Source organism: Alexandromys fortis, unplaced genomic scaffold (assembly GCF_014885135.2).
Source record: "Alexandromys fortis isolate MF-2015 unplaced genomic scaffold, M_Fortis_MF-2015_v1.1 scaffold_24, whole genome shotgun sequence".
NCBI lineage: Eukaryota > Metazoa > Chordata > Mammalia > Rodentia > Cricetidae > Alexandromys > Alexandromys fortis.
In genome coordinates, this window is record NW_026067906.1 from 14766982 (window position 1) to 14782017 (window position 15036).

The following is a 15036-nucleotide window of genomic DNA, read 5'->3' on the forward strand; positions in this document are numbered from 1 at the left end:
TGTGATGAAACTTAAGATAGAAGAAACACACATGTAATCCAAGCACTTAGGAGGTAAGGGCAGGAAGATTAGAAGGTTAAGACTAGCATCTGGTATATATCAAGTTCAAAATCAGCCTGGGTTACATTAAGACCCTAAAACAAAACAAAATACACACACCACACACACAGGGCTATGACAAGGCCAAGTCTCACCCAGAACAGGAAGAAGTGTTGCACTAAGAATCCTTTCTTCACACACACACACACACACGGCTATGACAAGGCAGAGTTTTGCCCACCACAGGAAGAGTATGGTACTAAGGATCCTTCTTCAAATTCCTACATCTTTCAACTACTTTTCCTAAGACCACTTTGACCCCTCTCTGCACACCTTTTTTCAGTTCAAGAGAGGCTAACACATCTAAAATAAAGTGCTTTAGACTAAGCCTACTTCTGAGCCAGAGAGTGGTGCATACCTGTAATCCCAGCATTCTAGAAGCTAAGGAAGGATTCCAAGTTCAAGACCTACCCAGACTACAGAGCAAGAACCTGTCTCAAAAAGCAAAAGCAAACTAAGCCTACATCTCCAAAGTATGCCGTGACCAGTACAGAAAGGGGATTACTACACTTCCCTCATATTAAATACAATGCTTTCATCAAAATCGTATACAGAACAGCCTCTTCTGTGAATGATGTCGCAACACTGGCTAATACTCAACTATGGTGCTAAAATGCCTGAATCTTAATGTCTGATATTCAACAGCCAGGAACTTTTTCTCTAATAATGCTATTATCTCTTCTGAAATCTAACTAGCGCTCCCCAGTCTATCCAGCCCACAAAACAGGTCTGCCTTTTTTTCTTACTAACATAAAACAGTGTGCCTAGTGCCAGCCAGACAGCTGATCAATGCAGTACAGGTTCACCTTCATGCCAAAAAGCACACGGGCAAAAATCTTCCAATTTTGCAGTTACTTTGGGCTCTTTATAGTATCTAAACTTGGAAAAGTACAAACTCTGCTACTAAGTGAGGAGTTGGTTAATGAAGGTAACAGCCATCTCCTGCAGTTCGCTTAACAACATCTCTCCCTTCTCACCTCCACACACCCAACCAATTACAACACCCAATAACTCTAGCTTACCCACCACTCTCCTAGTGCAGGCCACCTTGACTCCTGTGGGTGACTGAGCAACTTCCTAACGTGGCTATAAGAGCCTTCACACTGAAGCATTCATTCTCTATGGCCATGTAATAACTAACTTTTGGTCCTCTCCCTGTTCCAAACATCACAGGCCTACAACAACGCTGAGACTGTAGCGCATTTCTGCTCTTCTCTCCAGCCAAAATATCCTCTCTTGCCAACTCTCTCCTTCCTTCCATGCTAATGGTTCAAGTCTCAACTTCGGAGCTGCTGTTTCTAAGAATCTTTCCTTGTTCACCTCAGTACACATTAGATGAAGCTCCCCCAGCTCCTGGGAGCTCCCACTGCATCTCAGCCTCATGCGCCCCTCAGCTTAGTTTTGTCCTTTACTTGTCACCATTCTCCATGACATCACACCTCAGAGGTCAGGAGCAAGCCTGTCTTACTCACAGCTGATTATCAAGTGATCAGTGTAGTCTTTTCTAAATGACATCTAAAGAGTATCTGTTGGAAATAAGAAGAAGAAAGGAACTGTGTGCCCAGAGGTGAATAAATGAGTCTGGACTTTTGCAAAGCAAAAGGGCCCTGTTTTCCAACGTATATATTTAAATCCAGATACATAATAGGTAATTTAAGAAACTATATTTCACAATTACTGAGCCATCATCATTAAATCATAAGAATATTGGACTAATTTTCCCTTTAAAAAAAAAAAAACTAACACATTGGGATAGCAAGAATGGATCACTGTAAAGGTCCCTGCTGCCAACCCAGATGACCTGAGTCCAATCCCAGGGATGCACATGGTAGAAGGAGAGAGCCAGTAATATTCATATGTATGCCATGGCATGCATCCACACATATGCACAACTGCACAACAATAAATAGATGTAACATATAAATGATATAAATGTAAAAAGCTAATAAGTTGATAGAAAGTTTAAGGTTTAAAATACTCAAACGTTATTCAATCACTAATCCAAATAACCAGCAAAATGTTAAGATGCTGATGCCCTTGTACACACAAGTCACCGATGCTCAGTGACAAGTACATATAGCTTGACCTGGATTAATACCATGATCCTGTTTCAGCAAGTAGAAAGTAATTTGGTACTTACTCACACAATACCACATATTTTTCAAGAGACTCAATCAGTAGTTTGCTATCTCCTTGATGAAAGTGCAGAGCAGGGAGGACGACGTCATCCTTTAGACAGAATACCAAATACGACCAGCCCATACCCTCTTTGCTTTGCTTGATTGATTTCAGGTCTGTCAAACTGAACAGGAATGACCACTTGCTTTTCCCATTTCTATGGCTTGGAGCATCTTAAAAACAAGAAAGTGGGGCAAAATATTTTAGTTCATCTTTGTTTAAAGTATCAACAATGCTCTTCCCATTTACCTAACAGCCCTTTGTTTAGCCGGGGATACACTACACCACTACAGTTTCCCCCTGTGTTTAATGAGGATACCTTCAACGTCTGATCCACCTGCCTCTATCTCTGGGAAGCTAAAATTAGAAACATGTGCCACATGCCCAGCTGATTAGTGCTGAGGACTAAACTCAGGACACTGTGCTGTGCATGCTGGGTAAGCACTCTAAAGCACATATGCAGCCCCACCGTTCTGGATGCATGCAACATTTGCAGAAAATAAAACCATGAGTATTATCACAACTGTTAACAAGCAACTTAAAGATTGCTTTTTAAAAAGTCATAAAACTATTTTAAAAATCATTTTCTTTTTTTTTTTAAATTTATTTATTTATTATGTGTTCAACATTCTGCTTCCCACACACCAGAAGAGGGCGCCAGATCTCATTACAGATGATTGTGAACCATCATATGGTTGCTGGGAATTGAACTCAGGACCTTTGGAAGAGCAGTCAGTGCTCTTAACCTCTGAGCCATATCTCCAGCCCAAAAATCATTTTCTTACAGGAAGTATTTCCTACTACTTATAATTTCCAATATAAAATACTTTGTTTTCATAATTGAACTCAGAAACATCTCTGAAATCTAAAAGAAAAACAGTATACTTCTAAGAATGTTATTTCATAAGATAAATTTTACTCTTATTATTCAAGACTTTTATGAATTCCATCTCACCATACACAGAATTATGCTTACAAAACTTGTTCAAAAGAGATTAATTGGTGATGACCGGCATATATGTCACCTTCCTATGTAACTAGAGACATTCAATTCCATCATCTCCACTAGATTTCCTAATAAGTGCCACTGTCATAAAAGGCTACGTAATGAGTGTACGCACTGACCCACATGGGCTCCACACTGGTTTGAATGGTGAGCTCCTGACTCAAGCTGATACTAGATTAAGTGCCACACCCATGGGCTGCACATTACAATAGCACAAGCTCCTAGGAGGGTGAGGACATTTCTAAGCATTCCAACTTACCCCATCTATCATCTGTGTGTATACACCTGAACGGCCAGAAAAAGTGCATTCTACTAGATTATTTGCATAAACTACAAATATTTTCATAGAAAACAGTAATAACAAATTAGAAACAAAAAAAGTAAAATCATAATTGCATTCGATTGGACTGAACTGAAGCTGCAGCAAAACCTTAAGAATATTACATAATACATGCAATTTATGCATTTTAAAAGCAAACATTTTATGCAGATTTCCCTTAATGATATGACATGTTACATAAAAAAGGAAATCACATCTCCCCATTTAAAGCTCTGACAAAAATGAGAACTATGTTCAATTCTACAAGTCTTTCCATTAAAATACAAGCTTAAAGAGAATATAAACTTACATAAATATTAAAAATGTTACATAAAAATATGTAAGAAATTCAACTTTTAGAAATTATTTCCTTAGGCCAGACATGGTCTCTACAGCAAACTCCAGGAAAGCCAGTGTGAGGAGTAGAGGTTGGGAAGGGGGTGGGGAGAGGGAAAGAGAAGAGCGAAGAGAGAGAGAAATCCTGTCTCAAAAAATAAAAATAAAGGGAGGGGGGCAGGAACTGTTTTGTTTGCAGGTACATCTCCAGCACTAGAGGAAGTGGCTAGAATGTAATCAACAACATGCTCAGTAGAGGCAAGAAAAGCTAGAGAGCACATCAGCTAGAGTAGTCGGCAAGATGTGCAGTCAGCAGCCAAGTGGATAGCAATGACAGCAAAATAAAACCTCAGAGTAGACAAGACTTCATTTGGAATGTCCTTTCTCTTTAAAGCAACAACAAACAGCAACCAAACATTAGTTCTAATGAACATGCAAAGTACCTCCAACACACTGAGATGGGGAAAGTGAACAGCCAAAAAGTACAATGCACAATAGAACGGTCCACTAACTCTGTACGCCTTGAATAGAATCAACAGCAAGAGCATGACATTGCTGGGGTGGAATGCTAACCGGAACTGTTTCTGGAAGTAAACAGTTTCAAAACACTAATTTGCTATAAAAGCAAAGTATGTGAATTATAACGTTACATGTTCCTAAGAAATACCAAGTTAAATGAGCTTGATAACCCACTTTTAAAGGTGATTCCTAATTTCCCTTTATAAGTCATGGGGAGGGGGATACAAAGTAAAAAATATAAAAGCTAAGTTTGAAACAAGCAAAATAAAATTTTCAAAAACACAAAATATTAAAATGTTTCAAGAAATTCAATTTCTTAGAAATTATTTCCTCAGACAGGCATGGTAGCACAGACTTTAATCTCAGCACTGGAGAGGCAGAGGCAGGCAGATCTCCTCAGAGAGTGTCAGGCCAGCCAGGGACACATGAGCCCTAGATCAAGCTGAGAAAAAAAAAGAGAAAGAGAGGTGGGGGAGGGGCGGGGGGGAGAAGTCATTTCCTTAGGACTATTAGAAAAAAGGAAAAAGATCAGGAGAAAGGAGGTAAAACCACATAATGGATGAAAGTGTCACAAGAAAACTTGGTTTGCATAATTAAATGCATTGATACAAGTTATTTCCCTAACATTTCACAATTGCAAAACAAAGCTGCCTCACCTGCTAAGCACTGTGAACAAATCAGAAGAACTAATCCTCAACTCAGACCACACATTAAACCCTCCTGAAGCTTTTCTGGGAAATACTGATGCCCAAGCTCCAGCTGCCCCAGAGTCTGGCTCTCTGTTTCGTTTCATATCTAATCTTCCCAGGCGATTTCAACAGTTACGACTGAAGTTTATAAATCTTAAAGAGATCTTTATTACCAGATTGGGTTTCTTGTCTACGTAATACTTACAAAATTCTGAATTTTTGCTCATTCTTGTGGCATCCCATCATTTATTTCAAGAAGTTTACAGTATTATAAACAGCAGCAAAATTATTTCTCATGCACCAATCACAACAATATAAAGAAGTCACTCATCATCTTACATGCCAAATTCAAAAATTCTGACTCTCATCTCTCTGACAATTTACTCTGATCCTAGTAGGAACCTCTCCTTGTATTAAAACTGAATGCCCAAATGTCTTCCCTTGCCTCCCCCACCCCAAAAGTCCATGCCTGTATGATCTAGTAGCAAAGCTATGAGATTCTATTTATTGCTCCACTGCAACTATTTCCTAGAATTAAGTATGAAGTGTAACTTCTGTATATGAGAGTGATTCCACAGGTTACACATTAAAATCAACTTTAATTAAGAATAATGGTGTAGGGGCTGGAGAGATGGCTCAGCGGTTAAGAGCATTGCCTGCTCTTCCAAAGGTCCTGAGTTCGATTCCCAGCAACCACATGGTGGCTCACAACCATCTATAATGAGGTCTGGTGCCCTCTTCTGGCCTTCAGGCATACACACAGAAAGAATATTGTATACATAATAAATAAATAAATAAATAAATAAATAAATAAATAAATAAATAAATAAATAAATAAATAAATAAATATTAAAAAAACAATTATACAAACACTGTCTCAAGGAAAAAAATTAGAAAAAAAAGAATAATGGTGTATAAATGTAAACAAAACATGCTCCAAAAATATTGCTATCCTCTTGAGTGAAGAAAGATGGATTTTTAAATTGAGGCCAAAATCATTAAAAAAAGAAAATATTCTTTTCATTACAAACCACAAAGAAATCAATACTACAAAACCAAAAATACCTAACATTTTAACTATATACTCAACTTCTTAACAAGCAATCACAAACAAATTGGCCATAACACATATGAGCTAGTTAGATCATATTCAGTATAAATACATGAATTTATGGAATATATGCTATTTTTCTGATGTGGACTAGCATGTATAATATCAAACTGTTATCTTGACTCTTTCTATAGTATATAGTTACCATATAGTAGATATAGATTTAAATATACAAAGGTGATGTGGGCTTCCTCTCTGTATGCTGTGAATACCATTGGTTAATAAACTGTCTTGAGCCCATGACAGTAGAATAGAGCTAGGCAGGGAAAACTAAACTGAATGCTGGGAGAAAGGAGGCAGAGTCAGAGAGAAGCCATGGAAACACCACCAGAGACAGACATGTTGAAACTTTGCAAGAAAGCACAGCCACGTGGCGATACACAAATTAATGGAGATAGGTTAAATTAATATGTAAGACTTAGCCAATAAGAAGCTAGAGATAATAGGCCAAGCAGTGATTTAATTAATACAGTTTCTGTGTGGTTACTTCAGGAGTCTGGGCAGCTGAGATATGAACAAGCAACCTCTTACAACACAAAGGGAAATAGTAACTAAACATATACAAGAGACTGAAATCAGCTATGAAAATCAGAATAGGCACTGAAGTCAGCATAGTAAAGTTTAGCAAGATACTCCATCTCCCCCTGGTGTTTCAAGATAAAATACTAGATCAAGAAAAGCATGTGTGGAGCTCTTGTTTTTGAGACAGGGTCTTGCTATATATACTGGCCAGGCTGGCCTGGAACTAACGATGGAAACAGGCTGCCCTTGAACTCAGGATCCTCCGGTTTCACCCTCCCAGGGCTGAGCTCAGGTATGCACTTACCACACAGAGTTTAACAGAGTTAGTTTTTTTTAAGTGTTTATTTTGCTATTAGTAACTAAAAAAACAGGACAAGTATCATTAAATCCTCTTTTGAACTTACAGCAATAACAAAAAAATAAAAACAGGACAAAATTAGTTATTCATACATAGTGAAATGTAAAAACATTCTTCCTTACTGAGGAACATTGAAGCATTTCTTTGCACTTTGTTCAATTTAAGACTGCAAAGATTTCATTCATACCTCCATTGGTATGTGGCTTCTTTTTAAATGACACTGTATTAACCATGTCCCACTCTGCTTCATAACTGCTCTGGAGTTCTGATCCTCGATGAGTTCTTTCTTTGGGGGCCTGGGTCCACTCTACAACTGAACTGGAGTCCTGAAACAATAACATAAATATTTAAGTCTAAAGCTAGTGCATGCCAGTGCATAACATCTGAGCCCCCGTGAATGACGTCGGAATCTGTGGCAAACAGCAAGAGTACCAGTTCCCCCTTGCTCATCTGTATCACCCTCTGCAGTTAGGGTTGCCAGTCAGTTGTGTACAGAAGCCAACTCAGGGCTTCCAAAGATTTGGTTTCCATGGTAAGTTTCATCTCAATTCCTCATTGTGCCATTTTGCATAGAGTTGTGATATCTAAAAATATGGCAGTCATCTTACAAAAAGAGAAAAGAAAGCAAAATGCATCCGATTTCCAGACTACAAAACAACTCCAACCAACTCCACGTAAACAAAGAGAAAAGCAAACAAAGGAAGCTGGTGAGATGCAAGAGTTGTAAAGGCTTTTGCTGCCAAGGCTGGCAATTTGAGTTCAATTCCTGGAATGCGTATGGTAAAAGAACAGAACTCCCTCCCTCCCACAAGCTGTCCTCTGACCTCCACATGCACATGCACATGCACATGCACGTAGAGAGACACACACAGACACACACACAGACATATACACACAGAGACAGACACACTCAGACACACACACATACACACACACACACACACACAAAATGAAATGTAAAAAAATAAATGCATGGCATGAATAAGGAAGTCAAAGACTAGAGAGAAGCCCCATTGGTTAAGAGCACTTGTTCTTTCACAGGGCCAGGGTTCAATTTCCAGAATCTTCATGTCAGTTCACCCATCTGTTACCTCCAGTTCCCGAGTGAACCAATCCTCTCCTAAACTGCCTGGGCGTCAGGTACACGTGTGGTACACAAATATATGCCAGCAAAACACCCATACAAATAAAAGAGCAAAAAATTCACTAAGATAAAACAATTTCCAATAGAAATAAGGTTAAAGTTAAAAAAAAAATAAGATTTTATTTTGCCTAATTTTTAAGAGTATTAAATATTTTAAAAGTTTGAGAAAATAGACAGTCTTACACTGTTAGCAATAGTATTTCCTAGTTCTGACTGCAGGAGGGCAATTTAGTTGAATTTTTAAAAATTAAAGTATACATCAAAAGGAGAGTAAGTAATTAAAGGGTAGACAAATACTAGGCTAGATCTTAAAGGTTGATACATACTCAAATTTACTTATAATTTATAGTCAAGCATCACATAATGATTTGAGTAAACCACCTCCATATATATGACTCTATATGATTAGAATGGAACTGAAAAATGACTTAAGCAGCAGCTTAGCAGCACTCTAGTGCTGTGGCACAAGGCACTGCTCTGACGCACGTGATAATGCCAGTGTAAATAAACTTAGCACATGCAGCAGTCACAGAAAGCACAGCACAACAAAATACGGGCAGTATATCTGTGATAATGAAAACAGCTATTATGTACATTGCTTACACATTTATATCTTTGTCATTAGAGGATACTTTCATACTATACAGCACTACACTGTGTCACACCAGCCTCGATATTATACATACAGTGTTGTCACATCAGGTGGATGACGTGCATCATCTAGGTTTGTGTCGATATATCCTACGATGTTCCCACAAAGTGCCATTACCTAAGAGCAGGTTTATGTTTGTCCCCAGGGGTATTTATTCAACACATAAAAATAAATACAACCAGAAAGTTACAAAACTGTATAAAAGAACAATGAAGCATACAAATTAACACAGATAAGTGTTCTAGCGTAAGAAACACAGATTAAAGTCTAGAAGATACACTAACCAGGCACGAGGAAAGAAACGGTTCTGAAGCAGTAAAACAACTCTGTGTTGAAGACTCATGCATCTCATTTCCATTGTAACTTTTGTTAAAGGAGAAGGAAGATACTAGGAGCAGGATGAAACCACAAATCACAAGAAAACAGACGTTAACAGCGGGCAACTGAAAAGAAGACCATCTGAAAATGCAACTGGAAAGCAGAATAATTTTCTTCTTTCAGGTTCTACCTCAAAGGCCATTTTCAGAGAGCTACCACCTTGGAGCTTTGCTTGGTTGGCTTTTATTTTAGTTTTCTTTTCCTATGTGGTCCAGGCTGGCCTTGAACTCAAGAGATTCATCCTCCCTACTGTAGGCACACTACCAAGCCCAGTTCAGAAAGCACTTTTCGTTCATCCAACGACAATAACACCAACAATCCCATTTCCCTTGCTGCCATCTCTACAACCACAGCCTGGTGACAAGGAAGGCTAAGACCCTCAGAGTCTTATCACCCCCACCTCTCTCAGTGTCCACCTTCCCTACAAATAGGCTCAGAAATGGCACCTCATGTTTTAAAAAAATTAGAGAAATTAGGATAAAGTCTAAGCTAAAAATAGAAAGCTGGTGGAGAGATGGCTTATACTACTCTTACAGAAGACCCAGGTTCAGCACCCACCTTGGGCAGTTACCAACCACCTGTAACCACACCCTCTGTGGCCTACAGCCACTGCACACATGTAGTACACATACAGATAAGCAGGTACACTCTTATACACACACACTCACATAAAAATAAATATTTAAGTTTTTATAAGTAGGAAAATTAACAGGACTCCAGAAGACTAAAGATTCTAGTTGTTTCGTATTTATTTTTCAGACTCTGTGTGTGTGTGTGCCATGACTGTTATGCACATACACTGTGCACATAAGGAGGCTAGACAACAACTTTTGGAAGCCAGTTCTCTTTTCTACATGTAGGGCTCAGGAGATCAAACTCAGGTCATCAGGCTTGTCAGCAAGCACCCTTACCTACTGAGCTATCTTGCCAGTCCTATAGATAAAGCTCTATTCATTAGAAGATGTAAAACAGAACGTCTATGAGCTGTGAGAAAGCAAGTGCACGGATGAAAACAAGGGCTTAGCTGAAGTCCATGTAGATAATGAAGATCCCAACACTCCCAGGTCTCTTCTTCAGTTGAGTTGTTCCAACACTAATAACCCAGCCTGACCTTTCTGGGCAGGGATCTATAACTTCCATTGTGAAAAAATGAACTAGAAAAATAATGAGAACTTGATAGCAGGGATTCCCACCTGAGAACAGATTAGTCCTACACAGAGAAGAATCCCACTAGTAGCAGGCCTAGCCATAATGAAAGAAAACATCTGCTATTAAATATGAGCCTTACAGTACAAAACCCTCCAAATACCAAAATAAGTGTCTAAAAAAAAAGATGGCATCCAAGTGAAACAGAACTAACAAGAGAAGCCATTCAAAGCAAACAGATCATACACAAATAAAAATAAAGATTATTTTTATGTTGGGTGTGGTGGCAAGAAGCCTGTGATGCCAGCACTTGAGAGGCAGAAACAGAAGAACTATGCAAGTTCAAGGTCAGTTTGGTCTACATAGTCAATTGTGTGTGTGACTAGAGAAGAGATGGGGACAAGGGACCTTAAGGGATGGAGAAGAGGGGAAAAATACATGTGACTGATACACAGAAAATACATAGGACTGGCACACAGGGACTAGTGCAGAGAAGGAAAAGGAAAAACCACAAAGGGGAGAGGGGGATGGAGGAGGGCATTAGAGCAGGGTAGCAAACAAGACATGCATGCCTACATTCCTATATATACACACACAAAGAAAACATACAGCAATCTCTCAGTCATATTTTTTAAATACCTTTCCAGCATACAGAATACTAGAAGAATCTAATGCATCATCCAATGGTCTCCAGTCCACTATTACTTCAGCATCCTACATTAAAAAAAAACAACAAGAATTCATCAATATAACTTGAGCATCCTGAAGAAAGACACCATGAATTATATTTAGAATTTATCAACATATTATGTTCTTAATATACCTGAGAGCCTTTATCATTTATTACAGAAGTAGCAATTAATATTGTAGGTGTCAACCCACCAGAATTAACTTCTGATGGAGGAAACTTGCCTTCCAAGGTCTGTAAGAAATACAGACTCCAGAGTATCTGTTGCTTCTACCTGTAATTTTAAACGTGCTAACTGCATTCTTTCCCTAGCCTGTGCGTGCGTGTGTGTGTGTGTGTGTGTGTGTATGTGTGTGTGTGTGTGTGTGTGTGTGTGTGTGTGTGTGTCATAAATACTTTCCTGATGTACTGGGGACACATAATGTGAGAAATCAGGAGGATGTCTTTTCATTTGGCTGTATAATCTTGATACATAGAATACATGCTAGGAGCCTTGTATCCTCGAAAAGGCCCCAGAGAAAGAAAATTCTTCCCACTTAGGGGTCAGCGGGAACAAAGTCACCACTTGGCACAGAGGCTGGAATTGCCCGACTCCAGATCTTACCACATAGCTGTAGTTCTTGCCTTTGAATGGGGAGAGCTGAGAGGTTCCCTTTAATCAGCTAACATTTGACAAAAATACTAATGCAGATCAAATGCCACCCATTTTCCTTCCACAGCTTATGCTGGCTGCCATGGCTATCATGACGGAAGAAAGTGCTCAGAGTGCACAGTACTGCTGCGTTTTCTTCCTCTTTTTTCTACGTTATTACAAGCTTCAAGCTTAACTAACCACACAGACGTAGTTAACACACAAACTCCCTTCTCCCCCTCTTAGAAATCACAGCCCCTTCCTCTCTTTACCCTTTTCAGATATGCCCCCCCCCCCCGAGACATAAGATAATAGGCGTCCACTTTGTCAGCCTTATCTGTCTTGTTGGCCCTGAAAAATACAAGTCTGGTATCCTTGCTATTGCCAGAGAATTGCTAATTGTGCCTGTGTGGGTATATAAGCTGGAAACCTTGTGGGATCGAGAGAAGGCTGGAAGACTAAATGGAACATGACAAGAAGATATGTGTGAGCCGATTCATTCTTTTTACCCTCAGATCCCGTTAGCAAGTTCCTGTGCTTGGTATAGTGTTCCTTCTGGATCCTGAGAGGTTTAGGGGGCTGGTACCCCAATAAACCTTGATATTGATCCATTTTTTATTTCTAAATGCAAAATAAAATTTTAAATTACATTCTGACATTACCATTATTTAACAGTTATTACGAAAATTTAAATCTAATTGTTTTCAATATGAAAAAAATTGTATTATTATAATGTCTACATACTCCCCCTTTTTTGGTCAGATAGAATCTCTCTGGTGTCCTGGCTGTCTTGGAACATGCTATATAGACAAGCTGGTCCTCAAACCACTAAGCTCCATCTGTTCCACTTCCCAAGTGCTAGGTTGGGATTAAAGGCATGCACCAACATGTACACCTTTACATACATATTTAAAATATTTCATGACTTTCATTGGTATACCTAAGGTATTTTGTTTCTAATGTTATTTCTATGTTAAATTTACAACCATTGTTCAAACACAGTGTCTTACATATGAGATTCAGACTCTGCCTCAAAGCACCAATGAGAATCACTATCATAAACTATTACTAAACAAGTCATTAACGAGAAACTTACCTTTTCTAAAACACGTAATATTCCTGAAATTAAGCTGTCTTGGTCATTGGCCTTTCCACAAGATGAATGAATATATACCCCTTCTTGTTCATATATAATCTGGAACAACAAAAACAAGATTATAATTACACTTTTTCCCCTCTCATTTGTGTGTGTGTGTGTGCGCGCGTGCGCACGCACGTCTCCCTCCTCAGAACTGAGGAGCTGCTCTCCAGCACAGGTTCATCTCACGCAGGTGCTAGAGATCTGAACTCACGCTCACATGACGAACTGCACTAAATGAGCCCCAGCTCTAGTCACACTTCTTATCTCAACATTTCTTAAAAATAACTGAGATATTTTCTTTTCTTTTTTGCTTTTTAAATTTTTTATATTTGAGTGTTTTGCTTACATGTGTATCTGTGTACCATTTGCACAGTGGTGCCTGGTGAAGGACACAAGATAACATCAGACCGCCTGGAACTTGGGTTATAGACAACTGTAAGCCATATGCATGCTGGGAATTGAACCCAAGTCCTCCAGAAGAGTAGCCATGCTCTTAACTACTGAGTCACCTCTCTAGTCCCACACTGTTTTCTTATAGTATCTGTTCAAAATCCGTTTACCTCATATACAAAATATCACAGGTTGACTGGGACAGGAAGTATTTCAGATTCATGAATACTTGTGTATTCATTTGTGTTTTATATACATATGCCTTAAACACAGTCTGAAGGTGACTTCATAGGTTTGGAGTGCCTGTCTATATCTTGACTGCGGCCAAACAGTGAAGTCAAGGTGTATAACTTTCTACTTAAAGCATCACCTCAGCACTGAAAACATTTTAGATTTGGGGACACTTCAGATTCTGGATTTTCACATTAGGAATGCTCAACCTGCATTTAAAACGCACGATACAGACTTTGATAAATTAGAAGAGAATTTGCTTCAACAACATGAGTATTTGTTTTTCAAACTGGTAAAAATCACACTCTTATTTGTCTCATAAAAGTGATGCTGAACTAACTGATATGTGGCTAACATACAAATTCAACTCTCTGTAGTCTGGAGCTGGGGTAACCAACCATCACTGATACAATGCTTGCCTAGCAGGTACAAAGCCCTGGGTTCAATTTCCAGCCACACAAGACTAATAACACAAATATTTTAAGGTAAACATTGAGTTCAAACTGAAAATCCATATGAAAATATTCAAAAGAATGAGCAATGAAATATAAGGAACAGGTACTTTCTATGTATTCCTACAGTATCATATTCTTATAAAAGATCATGTTGGTACGTTTATAAAACACTTAGAATTACAGGGAACAGTATGGGAATTTGAAAGAGTACTTCCAGATGTAACCCTTGCCCCCATCTCCAGTGGATCACACAGATCTTCTCCAACCCACCCACAGACACCCACAGCTTTGTACCAGCCCCCAACTTCAGCAGGCACTCCCTGGACTCCCTGAAAACCCACAGGCCATTCTGAGCAGGGAAGCAAGTAGGCTAACTGCAGACCTCACCTTTCCCTCCATTCCTCCAAATCCAATCTTACAGCCTCATCCTAGCTCTGCAGCAGATCTGCTGTGGGCTCTCCCCTCGGCCCCATTCCCAGGGAACTAAGCAGATCCTGATGGAACACCTTGCTTTCCTCCCTCCCATGGACCCCCTCAGCATTACCCCTAGTCTATCCCCTTCCTAAGTGTCAGCTTCCAATACCCAGAAACACATTTTACCTGGAACCCCCAGTGGTCACACATATCAGGACCCCAGAAGACTTCCCCACCAGGCCAACACAGTCACCACACTCTTAAGAACCAACGAGGAAACAGAAACCAGGAACAAAATACCACCCAACAAAGACAAGACCGATATCAGCACCAAGAACTATAGTCTTCCCAACCCCAGATACGTATACACCAGTTTTAAAAAAAAAAAAGAAAAGAAAAAAGAAAGAAAAGAAAGATCAATGACAGCCAGGACTCTCTGTCTCTAATAGAGACCAGCAATCCTACCATAGCAGGTCCTGAGTATTTCAACATGGCCGAAGCACAAGAAAAAGACCTTAAGACAGACTTTATGAATGTGATATAGAGGTCTTTTTTTTTTTTTTTTTTTTTTTTTTGGTTTTTCGAGACAGGGTTTCTCTGTGGCTTTGGAGCCTGTCCTGGAACTAGCT

The 15036-nt window shown here is 39.2% G+C and overlaps 1 protein-coding gene across 3 annotated transcripts in view; it reads right to left on the minus strand.

Moving 5' to 3' along the window:
- Window positions 1-15036, minus strand: part of Tbc1d15 (TBC1 domain family member 15) — a 57100-nt gene that overhangs the window by 30030 nt on the left and 12034 nt on the right. For all 3 annotated transcript variants that reach the window (XM_050135495.1, XM_050135494.1, XM_050135496.1), the window contains exons 2-5: window positions 12873-12971; window positions 11097-11171; window positions 7325-7463; window positions 2240-2450 (exon numbers count right to left, since the gene is read on the minus strand). In XM_050135495.1, the coding sequence (XP_049991452.1) occupies window positions 2240-2450; window positions 7325-7463; window positions 11097-11171; window positions 12873-12971 (524 nt within the window). The remainder of the gene's footprint in view (window positions 1-2239; window positions 2451-7324; window positions 7464-11096; window positions 11172-12872; window positions 12972-15036) is intronic.